Below are 13,568 nucleotides of genomic sequence, written 5' to 3' on the forward strand. Positions count from 1 at the left end.
TCTCTTGACTCTGTGCTCTTAACTGCCACATGACACTGCTGCAATGAGATGGTCAGTGAAATGATTTTCCAGATTTAAAGATACCTTAATTAAGCAGTTGACAGATGTCTCCTTCATTCTTATTCCAAGGTGTAATATCTTTGCATAACTAAGAAAGTAGAAGCAATCATAAAAGGTCTTTTGCAAATTTGTACCACCATATCTGTCCATCTCCTACCACCTCTCCTCCCTCCTGTTCCTGTAGATGAATTGTCATTGTTATTATCAAAGTCTGCTCCCTCCGCTGGTACATTCGATTCCTACCACCACTTTTCTACTTAATTGCTCCAACAGTTACCACCTTTGTCTTGCATTATCAGGTTTTATTTCTCCACTAAATTATTCTTATCAGCTGTTATTTCTCCTAGATTGGAAAAAAAAAAAAGCAAAAAAAAAAGTACAACTCTTCCCTTTACCAAACCAATGTGTTTGATCACACAGTTCATTTGTTTTTTTTTTTTTTTTTGAGATGGAGTTTCGCTCCTGTTGCCCAGGCTGGAGGGCAATGATGTGATCTCAGCTCACTGCAACCTCCGCCTCCTGGGTTCAAGCGATTCTCCTGCCTCAGCCCCCCGAGTAACTGGGATTACAGGCACCCGCCACCACGTCCAGCTAATTTTTGTGTTTTCAGTAGAGATGGGGTTTTGCCATATTGGCCAGGCTGGTCTCAAACTTCTGACCTCAGGCGATCCACCCGCTTTGACCTCCCAAAGTCCTGGGATTACAGGCGTGAGCCATCACACCCAGCCCACAATTCATTTTTATTGCTCCCGTTTACAGGAAAGCTACTTGCACGGTTGTCTCTGTATTGCTGTTCATAGTTTCTCCTTTAAACCAACTCCAAGGAAGTTCCCGTGACACTGAATTTGCAAGGGCACCAATGATCTTCCTATTGTTAATCCAGGCATTGGTCTGCAGTCCTGTCTGATTTGACTTATCAGGAACATTTGATATAATACATTTCTCTCTCCTGGCAAAAGTAGTGCTGTGAACCATACTTTCTTGATTTCCCTCTGCCTTTCTGGTCTTCTTTCGTTATTTTGCCGAGTCCGCCTTTTTTTCTCAGCCCTTTTTTTTTTTTTTTTAAACTACATTCATTCTCTTGGTGCATCTTATTCAGTATTATGCTTTTGAAACACCTGCCTGCTAATGACTCACAAATTTAGCTCAGACTTCTCACTTGAAATTTTGCTTTCTACATTCAGCTGCTTATTGACATCTCCACTTGTAACGCCTTCCTGATAGGTCCTGTAAAACCTGCTCTCTGGCCAGGTATGGTGGCACACACCTGTAATCCCAGCACTTTGGGAGGTTGAGGCAGGTAGATCACTTGAGCCCAGGAGTTTGAGACCAGCCTGGGCAATATAGCAAGACCCCAATCTCTAAAAAGAAAAATAAAAAACTAAAACAAAACAACAACAGCAAAAACCCAGCCCTACCTGTGATATTCCCTGTCATAGTTGATAACTCCACTCTAGCATGTACTTGGGTCAAAAATTTTTGAATCACCTGGGCATGGTGGCTCACGCCTGTAATCCCAGCACTTTGGGAGGCCAAGGTGGGTGGATCACCTGAGGTCAGGAGTTCTGAGACCAGCCTGGCCAACATGGTAAAATTAGCTGGGCGTGATGGTATGCGCCTATAATCCCAGCTACTCAGAAGGCTGAGGCAGGAGAATCGCTTGAACCCTGGAGGCAGAGGTTGCAGTGAGCTGAGATTGCACCATTGCACTCCAGCCTGGGCAACAAGAGCGAAACTCCATCTTAGAAAAAAAAAATGTGGAATCATCCACAACTCCTCTTTCTCTCCTAGCTTGCAAACCGTCCATCAAGAATTCTAGTTACCTCAGCTTCAGAAATCTAGAGTCCAGCTGTCTCACCACCCCCATTGCCACCATTTTGGTCCAAGCTACCATTGTCTGTTGCCTGGCTTGGTAGCAGAGTCCTCTGCCTGCTTTATTCCTATACCTTGTACAATGTTATGTTATTCTCCGTACAGCACAGAGACTGACTTTCCAAAACAAAAGTTAAATTAAAAGCCATTTATTTGCACAAAACCCTTCAGTGGTTTCCATCTCAGTCGGTGTAAAAAGCACACTAATGGCCTTACAGGATCTGACCTCTCTTATCTCTTCAACCTCTTCTTGGTTTTCGCTCCTCCTCATTCACCATGTTGCAACTTCATTGGCCACTAGCTGTGCCTTCAACACCGTCAGCTTCCACCTTGGGTCTTAGCCCTTACACCGTCTGCCTGGTATGCTCTTTTCCCCAGTCTCCATATGGCTTATGCCCTCTCCTTCATGTTTTGCTCAAATGTCGCTTTGTGTATGAGCTCTACTCTTTTTACCCTTTTGAAAATTACAAAATACTTGTCGTATCACTCCTTATCTTTTGTCCTTTTAACAATGCCTTTTTTACTGTTTTAGGTCAGGAGTGATAAGACATTTGTACTTTACTTATCTCTTCACTAGTACATAAGCTCCACAAAACAGGCATTTTTACCTATTAATAAGTAATGCCATCACTGTCTAGAAGAAAGCCAAGTACCAGCTATCCTTTCAGTAAATGCTTGAATAAGTGAATTGACTTGAACCTGACAATACAAGAGAACATTTTTCATCTGTTCCAAAGTGTTCCTTAAGATTATGAAAGTGATTTGTGCTTGTCAGGCCCTCAGTCAATAGGCAAGAGATCCAGGCTCTGTTACTGTGAGTCAAACCATATTGTGAAACCTGTATTCCCAGGTGCCATGCCACCAACTCTGCCTTTTCTCTCACTGACCGCCTGAACCATGTCATCTGGATAACAATGTTGTTTCTAGGAATTTGATTTTGCTCTGCTTATTATCTCCAGGAATATTTGTTTGGGTTTTAGGTTAGACTTAGGATGGGGTAGAATTTCCTTCCACGTCTCTTCTGTCTGGAGCCTCTGTCTTCCTTAGACTTAAGGGTTATCAAATATTTTCTTTGAAATAGTCTGTAGTAGACTTTGGTATTTCATTTAACTCACTAACCAAAGACCCAGGCATAAATACAGTGTCCCTCTTTGTGTGTGTGTGTGTCCTGTTGCTGTAATCGTCCCCATTACTTGAGCTGCTTTTGGCCCACCATGTGTGTATACCCTTCTCTCCCAGCAAAAAACTTCCTGTGGTATTTTGTAGGACTTTAGGACCTCTGATTTCCTACTGAATACTAAGTATTCAACGTTATTATGAGTTAATTTGGTTTATTTTTGTTTTTCTTTAGAACTAAAGGTGGTCCACAAATTGCTTATGAACGCAGCTTTAGGTGGAAACTTGCTCACTTCCGTTATTTGTGCCAGGTACTACAGTGGTAAATAAATCTTATACTCACAATAATTTAGTCTTATCTTTATACAATACATATACTATAACTTAGATGATATTATGATATTGTTTTTGTTTTTAGTCTAATGCACTACCCAGTCATGTAAAGATCAATGTGTCCCGGCAGACATTGTTTGAAGATTCCTTCCAACAGGTAAGGAGGATTTTAGCAAAATAAAATACTATTTGTCTCATTGTATTCTGTACATCTAAAGAAAGTTAGGGTTTTAGAGATTTTTAAACCACCCAGAACACAGCTATAATAATAATGACTGCCATCGCCACTTACTGAGTGCCTTTTTTTTTTTTTAATAGAGATGGAATTTTGCCATGTTACCAGGTTGGTCTCAAACTCTGGGCTCAAGTGATCCACCCACCTTGGCCTCCTAAAGTGCTGGGATTACAGGCTTGAGCCACTGCATCTGGCCTGAGTGCCCATTTTAATAATAGTTATACTAAACCTTACCATAAACTGAGTGAATATCATTTGCAAAACACCGGCATCTTACATTTCTCATTTTATTTCATTCGTCCTCACAGCATCCCTTTGAGATAGCTCTTATTGTATCTCCATGTTATAGGTGAAGGTACTGAGACTGAGAGACAATCATTCTATCATGAATTTAGATGTGTATTTACTAAAATAAAGCCTAAACAGCTTTTGGAACGAGTTGATTCTTGTTTCAACACTTAATACTTGGCTAAGCATTTATTACCTCAAAGTTTTGATAATGCTATCAAATTAAAATTAAATTGGTAGATATTGTATTCCATCTGAGTGTTCCTTGAATAACTGTTTATTCTCACCTTTACGTTTCTGTTTAAATGTGATCTCAGAGAGACTTTCTCTGAGCTTACTATTTTAAGATGGCAGTCCTGCTCTTCTCCCTCACAGTCACATTCCAGCCATTTATGGTGCTTTATTCTTTTTCATAACCACCCAACATAGTGTATTTTGTCTTCCTTACTAGAATGTGAGCTCCATGAGAGCAGAGACTATTGGTTTACTGCTGTTCTGCCTAGTACCTAGAATAGTGCCTTTGCACATAGAGGGTATTCAATAAATATTTGATGAGCGAATAAATGAATGCAGTATTTCTACCTTTCCTGAATCATCTGCAGAATATTTAAGGATAAATAATCCAAATACTGTATTGTCAGTTTTTTTCCAATGGAGAATTTTTCATAATGAAACGTCTTGTTCCCCCTCTAGTATCACAGTGATGAACCAAATTTTGCTGTGTACTCAGGCATACAGGGACTTTTATTTATACTTTGTACAAGCCAGAATGGAGTAATGATACTCTGAGCCCCAGGAGAATTTCAAGCCATAGCTTAATTTTACTATTGGACTTTGGGCATAATACTTAAACTATTATCAAGTTGATTTTTTTCTTTTGAGTTAATAAATTCTTGGCAAACTAAGTGTAAATAGGTCTACCTCTGTTTGGGTTGATTTTAGTAAGTGTACATCTGAATTCATGGAAGACTTTATTTTGCTTTTTACCCTGTCTTGGGAAGAATCATGGTCTATTTGATGCATAGCACTGAGCCCATGACTGCCCCAAAGGAGGCATGCTGGTGAGCTATGCTCCAACCCAGACCTGCCAGTCTTGCTCTGGTCCTGACATATGTATGGAATGTAATTTATTTCTATCCAAAAGTAAAGCCTACTTACTAGTCACCTTGATGTAAGCTATTAAAGATTATGAAAATTTGGTATAGGTATTGTTTTTAAGTTATACTAGCCTGTGAATAAATTCATCATTGTATAAATAATTAGTCATTATAGCTGAGTTTCTTTCCTACTGAGAAATGGAATGTTTGGTATAAGCAGGATGCAGAACAAAGTCTTTTGCCTCTAAGTGCTGCTAGTCAGAAAAATTTACAAGTCACGTGTTGAAAGATTTTGGTACAATTTGGGGAAACCAGCAGGGAAGATAATATTTTTAACCTTAAAAATATTTTTAACCTTAAAAGCCTTTTGTGTCAAGCTCTTCCTGTCTTGCCATTAACCCAAAGTAGAACTATCATTTAATACCAGAAGGAGTAAAGAGTATAGTTGACCCTTAAACAACACAGGAGCTAGGGGTGCTGACCCCCTTGCACAGTTGAAAAACCATGTATAACTTGACCCAAAAACTGAACTACTGATACCTACCATTGACTGGAAGCGTTACCAATAACATAAAGAATCAGTTAACACATATTTTATATGATATATGTATTATATACTGTATTCTTAAAGTAAGCTAGAGAAAAGAAAATGTTTTTTAGAAAATCATAAGGAAGATAAAATACTATTCATTAAGTAGAAGTGGATCATCATAAAGGTCTTCATTTTCATTGTCTTCACATTGGATAGGCTGAGGAGGAGGAAGAGGGCTTGACCTTGCTTTCTCAGGGTTGGCAGAGGCTGAAGAAAATTCAAGTATAAGTGGACCTGTGCAGTCACCATGTTGACTTAAACTCATGTTGTTTACGGGTCAACTGTATGTGAAAGTGAGTCAGGAAAAGCTTAAGAGATTGATATGTATGTCTTTATCTAGTTTGTGAAACAAACCAATTCATCTCTTCAGTTAAAAGCATTGTATAAGATAAGGAAATCTGTTATTTTGAAAATACAGATTAAATTTAAATTGTTTTGAAAGGAACTTGTACTGCATGTGAGTATTTAATATTCATGTTTTTGTTTTTAATTAGATTATGGCATTAAAACCCTATGACTTGAGGAGGCGCTTATATGTAATATTTAGAGGAGAAGAAGGACTTGATTATGGTGGCCTAGCGAGGTAAAATAAAAAGCACATATCTGCCTTGAATTAAGTATATCTCATATGCAGGGAAAGTATTCTTGAAAACATATGTGAATATATTGTATTAAATTTTTGAATTAACAATCCAGAATTTTTCTCAAAAATACACAAGGTAACCATTATTATTATTATTACTTCTCTTGGTTATATTTCTGTACATCTTTTTTACATATGTGTAAATTCGTATATATGTGTATTATATATTTGCTGCTTTTTTAACAATCATACAAGTGTACAAAATGCAGGATCTGATTTTGGTTTTTTAATATAGTATGGACATCTTTCTATGTTAGCATATATATATACACACACACACACACAGTGAGTGAGTGAATTTATTTCTTTTTTCTTCTTTTTTTAAAAAGAGTTTTTAAAGGTTGGGTGCAGTGGCTCACGCCAGTAATCCCAACACTTTGGGAGGCCAAGGCAGGCGGATCATGAGGTCAGGAGACCGAGACCATCCTGGCTAACAGTGAAACCCCATCTCTACTAAAAATACAAAAAATTACTCGGGAGGCTGAGGCAGGAGAATGGCGTGAACCTGGGAGGTGGAACTTGCAGTGAACTGAGATCACGCCACTGCACTCCAGCCTGGGCAACAGAGCAAGACTCCATCTCAAAAAAAAAAAAAAGAAAGTTTTTAAAGCTTTTTGTAGAGATGAGGGTCTCATAATTTTGCCTAGGCTGGTCTCGAACTCTTGGGCTCAGGATATTCCCCCCACCTTGGTCTCCCAAAGTACTGAGATTACAGGTGTGAGGCACAGCACTCAGTCTGAATATTTTCTTTTTCTAAAATGTCTGTGTAATATTCTGTTGTATGGGAATATCATAATTAATGGATTAGCATGCATACATTCTTATTTTTTGCTATTGTAACATCATATGTTGGTTTTATATTTATGTTTTTAGTCTAATCTGAGTCTCTTTTGGGAATAATGTTTTCTACATTCACTAAATATATTGTTAACAGTAGACACTTGTGAAGCGGTATGGGTGGAAAATCCTTTATTTTTTTAAATTTTTTAAAAATTTTGTCCCTTATTTGTTCTGCCCCAGCCTAATTTGGCAACAATCTATTGTTTAGCAAAACATTTTGATTAAATCTTTCTAAAGAATTCAGACTTGCTTTTCATAAAAACAACTCCTTTTTTGAACTTATTTTAGAGGTGTACAGAATTACAAAATCACAGTTTTAACACAGCTGGCAAAAAGATACAGAACCAAGTACAACTGGTGGGAACAGATATGTGATAATATATGTGGAATTATCAGAGTTTTGTTTATATTAACATATTTCCTCATTTACAACATCATTAGACTTTTCCAGAAACAAAACACTGCCTATCACAATAAATGTTCATATTGCATCTATTGTGAGTTTATCTCAATTTCAGAAATGTTCAGACATAAGAAAGGTACATCTTAGAAATGAGGAAGTATGGTATTTTTACAATGTGTCTTTATTAACATTTACATTCTTGTCTGAGCCCTTATTTGCCTCAACTATTTTGGTCTAAGTTTTATATTTTGATGGTTTTAATGAATATAGCCAGTTCCTCCATAACATGATTTTTTATTCCTAAATTTTTTATTTAATTCATGTATTGGTGGGTTAGATTCATCAAATGGTTTATTAAAGAGTTTACAGGGTTGATATATTCCTACAGTCTTTGCATAATGTTCTCTGTTGCTTTTACATATAAACAACAATTTCACTAGATATAAATTTCTCTCACACTTGTTTTTCTAATACTCAAGACATTGCTTTACTGTTTTCTAGCACTGAATGTTAGTACTGTGAAGTGTGAGGCCAGCCCCTTATAGGAACCGTATTTTTCCTCTGGGTGCCCACACAGTCCTTTTTCTTGAAGTTCAATAATTTCACTGTTGATTGTTTTGTATCTTTTTTTAGGAATGTGTTAAGATCTTCCTTAATGTCAGGGAAGTTTTCTTCTATTATGTCTTTGAATATTTTTTCTGTTCCGTTTGTTCCATTTTTCTTCAGGAACATCAGTCATGGGTATGTGGAATCTCCTTTGTCAGTCTTACATGTCTGTCATCTTTTCTCTGATCATTTTTATCTTTGTGCTTTTCCATTTTACTTTGATTTTTCTCAAGCCTATCCTCATGTCACTGTTTGCAGTACTGCCCTACGTTTTGCTGCTTCTAATGTGGTTTTTCTTCATTAGTGGTTTTACTGTTTTCTTCATTTTCTTCTTTAGGCTCTGCTAGTTCATCTGTTGTCTCATAATTTTTTCAACCTCTTGTGTCTCTTCAGTTTATTTGAGAATATTGAGAAGAATATGTTGAAAGTTAATTCTTCTGCCTCTTGCTAGTTAGGAATTTTTCTTCCTTTTCTGCTAGCATCAGGGGAAAGTTTAGATGCTATGTTTTAGCCATTCTTCTTTTGAATTGATTCAGTTTCCTCTGGGCTGTTGTTTACTAAAAATTATCTGAAGCATCTGGAGGGTTTATTTCTAGTTTTTATATATGTGTCTAAACACACTCTCACTAGACCTGCTCCGTCCTCTTACCTGGGGCATGTCTTACTTCAGCCTCATCATAGGGGGACGTCACTTGGTTCAACTACTGCTATGTTACAACTGGACTTAGTTTTAAGAATTGGTGTTTACCATTTCTAGTTGATTTTGTTTAGGGACTCCCTTCTCTACCCTTCAGGCAGTATCAGCGATTGTGTTTTAAAAGTTTTAGAAAAGCATTTATTAACAGGCTGCCAGACCAGATCTAGCCTACATAGAGGTGGCCCTCATTGTGATTTTACAGTTTTTAAATTACTTGATGACATTTGAAAATCATTAGATTATGCTTAAGAATGAAGATTTCTGACTTCTCTTTAAAACACTCGACCCACAATCCTGCCTTCTCACGTGGCGTCAGTGGGCTGAATCAGAGTCACTGTTTCCCCTGTAGGTTAGCATATGCTCTGTTTCACTGCAGTGTCCACCGCTGCCCAGTTGTCTGAGGACTACGATAATATGCCTAGAAATTCTTCTTCCTTAACACTGATAATTTAGCAGGGATGTAAGGAATGGAGGATTGTGGCTAAGCAGAGAATGTGAGAGAAGGAAGCCCCTTGTACTCACAGATCACTGTAAGCATTTGAGTTTGGAACCCTTCTTTAGAAGAAATTGCTATTGAAAAGAATCTTTTAGAGATTGGGTTTATCTTGTAATACCTTTATCTAGTTGAAGATTTTGTATATTGGACTTTAAAATAGGTGGTAAAAGGTTAGAGATTGCTTATCATATTTAAAGATTTAACTTTTTAAATTTTAGTTTCATTTTTAGTGCAGTGATAATAAAGTTAAAACTGTTCTATAGCAGCAGTGCTGTGTATCTCAGTATCACCTGTGAATGTACATTAAAACCTATTGTATATATGTCCTGGAGTGCTTGTAAGAGTTAAGAATACAAAAAATACATGGTTTTTGCCTTTGAGAAACTTATAGTCTCATGGATGGGGCAAGTCATGTTCATAAAAATGAATTAATATTGTGAGATTGTTACCACAGAGTATTCAGTGACTGATATTAATACAAATACACTGGAAATTGCTTCAAAAAATTGTTGAAGTGGGATTTAAGCTGAGTTGAAGTTGAGGAGACATATCCAAGCAAAAGTGTGGCATACAAATAAGCATAAGATCAGTGAATTTGTAGTTTGGCCATGTCGAAACTAGCAGGTAACTTAAAATGGAGACCCAGATCATAGAAGAACTTGGATGGAAGGCCGAGGAATTGGGCAGTGGAGTTCTTAAAGACTATTGAGCAGAGGTATGATGTATATATGAGTATATTTAAGATCTGTCTTTAAATTCACATATTAATGCTAAAAAATAACCTTGACTTATTTTCTTATAGAGAATGGTTTTTCTTGCTTTCACATGAAGTTTTGAACCCAATGTATTGCTTATTTGAGTATGCGGGCAAGAACAACTATTGTCTGCAGATAAATCCAGCATCAACCATTAATCCAGACCATCTTTCATACTTCTGTTTCATTGGTCGTTTTATTGCCATGGTGAGTTCTTGACTTTATTGTTTTTATTTATTTAAATTTGTTACAAATGTATTAGAGAAGTCTTTTTTTAAAAAAAAGATAAGCATTATATTTGCTATTCACAAATTTTATTACCAAGAAAGTTTCCCTGGAGAGTATAAAAATATATTTTTTGAGTACCTGTATAAAATCAAGATTATGAATATGAAGATTATGTTTATACAGCCACTTAGTCTTTAAAAGTCCTTTCATTTCTAAAAGTAAAACTCATTTATAGTATGACTACTTTTATTTGTTTATTTTTAATAGAAAAAATTTAAATTCTTTTGAGACAGGATCATACTCTGTTCCCAGGCTGGAGTGCAGTGGCATGATCTCAGCGCAACCTCCCCCTTGCAGATTCAAACGATCCTCCTACCTCTGCCTCCCAAGTAGCTGATACTACAGGCTTACGCCACCATGCCAGCTAATTTTTTTGTATTTTTAGTGGAGATGGGGTTTCATTATGTTGCCCAGGCTGGTCTCAAACTTCTGGGCTCGAGTGATGCACCTGTCTCAGCCTCCCAAAGTGCTCAGATTACAAATGTGAGCCACCACTCCCAGCCTGCTTTTCAATACAAGGAAAATCTTAGCTATCTAATAATTGTATTTGATTGTTTTTGGAATTTTTAGAGCTTTGCAGAAGCCTTTATGGAACTGTTGTCTTTTGGGAAGTGTTTGTATTTATTTACCTCTTTATTTGCACTTTATTACCTATTAATTCATTCAGCAAAAATTTATTGACAGCCTACTGTAATACTAAGCACTGTTCTAGGCTCCAGAGATGAAAAGCATATACAGTCCCTGCTCTCAGGAACCTAAATTCCATTAGATAGAAACAAATACTCAATAGATAGATTCTGAAGGAAAGAGTGTGTTACTTTTTTTATATGGTTAGAGGAAGCCTCACTGATGGACGACACTTGAACAGAAATTGAAGAAAGCTAGGGACTGAATCATGCAGATATCTTGAAGACTATTCTAAGCTTAGGGAACAGCAAGACAAAGGCTCTAATGCGGGAGTGCATTCTTGATTGAGAAAGAGACCCTTATAGTTGCAGCAGAGGATATGAGAGAGAATGTAGTAGGAGATGAGACTGAGAGATGCTGTGTGGGACCTTTAGGAAATTCACGTAAGAGTTGAGTAGGGCAATGAGTGACATGATCTAACTAACATGATCTGACTTAAATTTTATTAAGCTTGCTTTACCACCATGTAGAAGACAGACTATAATTGGGGGCATAGGAAAACATGGATAGAAACAGGAAAATCATTTGTAACAATCCAAGTGAAAGATAATAGTGGCTTGGACTTGTGTCTTCTAGCAGTGGAGGAAGTGAGAAGTGGTTTGGATTCTGGGTATATTGCAAAGTTAGAACGAACAATTTTCTGACAGATTAGATGCAGAATGTGAGAAAGAGTCAAGTATGGCAACAATACTTATGGCCAGCTTGTCTGGTTGCAAATTTTGGGGGTGGGAGAAATCAAGAATATTTAGGTTTGGCTTGTGAAGTTTGAAGTAGACATCCAAATGGAGATGTAAAAGAGATAGTTGGAGGTGTAAGTCTGGCAATGAAAGGATATTTAGTTTGGAGATAGGCATTTGGGAATTCTTGGCACACAGAGAGTATTAAAAGGCAATATGATTGTTTACAGAGTGAGTGTGGATGAAGAAGTTGTTCAAGGACAATTATAAGTCAGGGAGATAAGTAACCAGCAAAAGTTCTGAGGTAGTAGAATCAAATAGGAGTGGTCCCCAGAGGACAAGGGAAGAAGGAAGTGTGTTTCAAGAAGGAAGACATGATCAACCCTGTCATATGTTACTGATAGGCTGAGCAAGATGAAGTCTGCAATTTGACCATTGTATCTGCAAAGGTGAAAGTTATTCATGAGTGGTAGGGTGGAAAGACTGGTGGGAGTAAAATCAAGAGAGAATGGAGGGAGAGTGGATACAGCAAATATAAACAAGGAATCGTAGAGAATTGGTCACTAACTAGAAATGCTTATGGAGTCGAAATGGGAGGAGAATAAAACATGTGTATTGCTGATAGTGATGACTAAATATCGTAATCTGTTTTGTGTTGCTATAAAAGAATACCAGAGGGTGGATAATTTATAAAGAAAAGGCGTTCATTTGACTGTGCAGGCTGTACAAGAAGCATGTTGCCAACATCTGCTTCTGGTGAGGGCCTCAGGCTGCTTCCACTCATGGCAGAAGGAGAGGCAGCATGTATGAAAGTCACATCATGAGAGAGGAAGCAAGGGTGGGGAGGAAGTGCCACACTCGTGTTAACAGCCAGCTCTGTAGGGAACTAATAGAGTGAGAACTCACCAGGGCATTAATCTCTTCATTGCACGTCAAATTTCTTTGTTTTTCTGGTTTAATTTTAGAATTGGGGGGTACATGTGCAGGTTTGTTAAAAAGGTATATTGTGTGATGCTGAGGTTTGGGATGTGATTGAACCCATCATGCTCAGGTAATGAGCATAGTACCCAATAGTTTTTCAGCCCTTGCCATCCTCCGTTTCTCCCTCTCATAGTAATCCCCAGGTGTCTGTTTTTCCCATCTTTATGTCCATGTGTGCCTAATGCTGAGCTCCCACCTGTATGTAAGAACATGTAATATTCAGTAGTTGGCTTGGGAAAATGGCTTCCATCTGCATCTTGTGTTATTGCAAAGGATATGATTTCATTCTTTGTATGGCTGAATAGTATTCCATGGTGCTTATGTACCACATCTTCTTTATTCAGTCCACCACTGATGGGCACCTGGATTTATTCTATGTCTTTGCTATTGTGAGTAGCACTGTGGCAAATGTACAGTGCATGCATCCTTTGGTAGGACAATTTATTTTCCTCTGGATATCTATACCAGGTAACTGTATTGCTGATTCTTAATGGTGGTTCAACTCTTAGTTCATTGAGAGATTTCCAACCTGCTTTTCAAAGTGGCTGAACTAATTTACATTCTGAACAAAGTATATGTCTCTTCTTTTTCTGCAGCCTTGCCAACATGTATTTTTTTTTAATGTTTTAACAAAAGCTATTCTGACTGGTATGAGATGGTGTCTCATCGTGGTTTTGATTTGCATTTCTCTGATGATGAGTGATGTTGAGCATTTCTTCATATATTTATTGGCTGCTTATATGTCTTTTATTTTATTTTTTTGAGACAGAGCCTTGCTCTGTCACCCAGGCTGGAATGCAGTGGCATGATCTCAGCTTACTGCCACCTCTGCCTTCTGGGTTCAGGCAATTCTCCTGCCTCAACCTCCTGAGTAGCCAGGACCACAGGCATGCACCAGCACG

General features: G+C 37.6%; 1 protein-coding gene across 3 annotated transcripts in view; it reads left to right on the forward strand.

Moving 5' to 3' along the window:
• WWP1 (WW domain containing E3 ubiquitin protein ligase 1) overlaps positions 1–13,568 on the forward strand; it is a 122,623-nt gene that overhangs the window by 85,899 nt on the left and 23,156 nt on the right. For all 3 annotated transcript variants that reach the window (XM_033202759.1, XM_033202760.1, XM_033202758.1), the window contains 4 exons: positions 3,284–3,359; positions 3,467–3,538; positions 6,088–6,176; positions 10,081–10,240. In XM_033202759.1, the coding sequence (XP_033058650.1) occupies positions 3,284–3,359; positions 3,467–3,538; positions 6,088–6,176; positions 10,081–10,240 (397 nt within the window). The remainder of the gene's footprint in view (positions 1–3,283; positions 3,360–3,466; positions 3,539–6,087; positions 6,177–10,080; positions 10,241–13,568) is intronic.

This window comes from Trachypithecus francoisi, unplaced genomic scaffold (genome assembly GCF_009764315.1).
Source record: "Trachypithecus francoisi isolate TF-2019V2 unplaced genomic scaffold, Tfra_2.0 Lachesis_group7, whole genome shotgun sequence".
In the NCBI taxonomy this organism is placed as follows: domain Eukaryota; kingdom Metazoa; phylum Chordata; class Mammalia; order Primates; family Cercopithecidae; genus Trachypithecus; species Trachypithecus francoisi.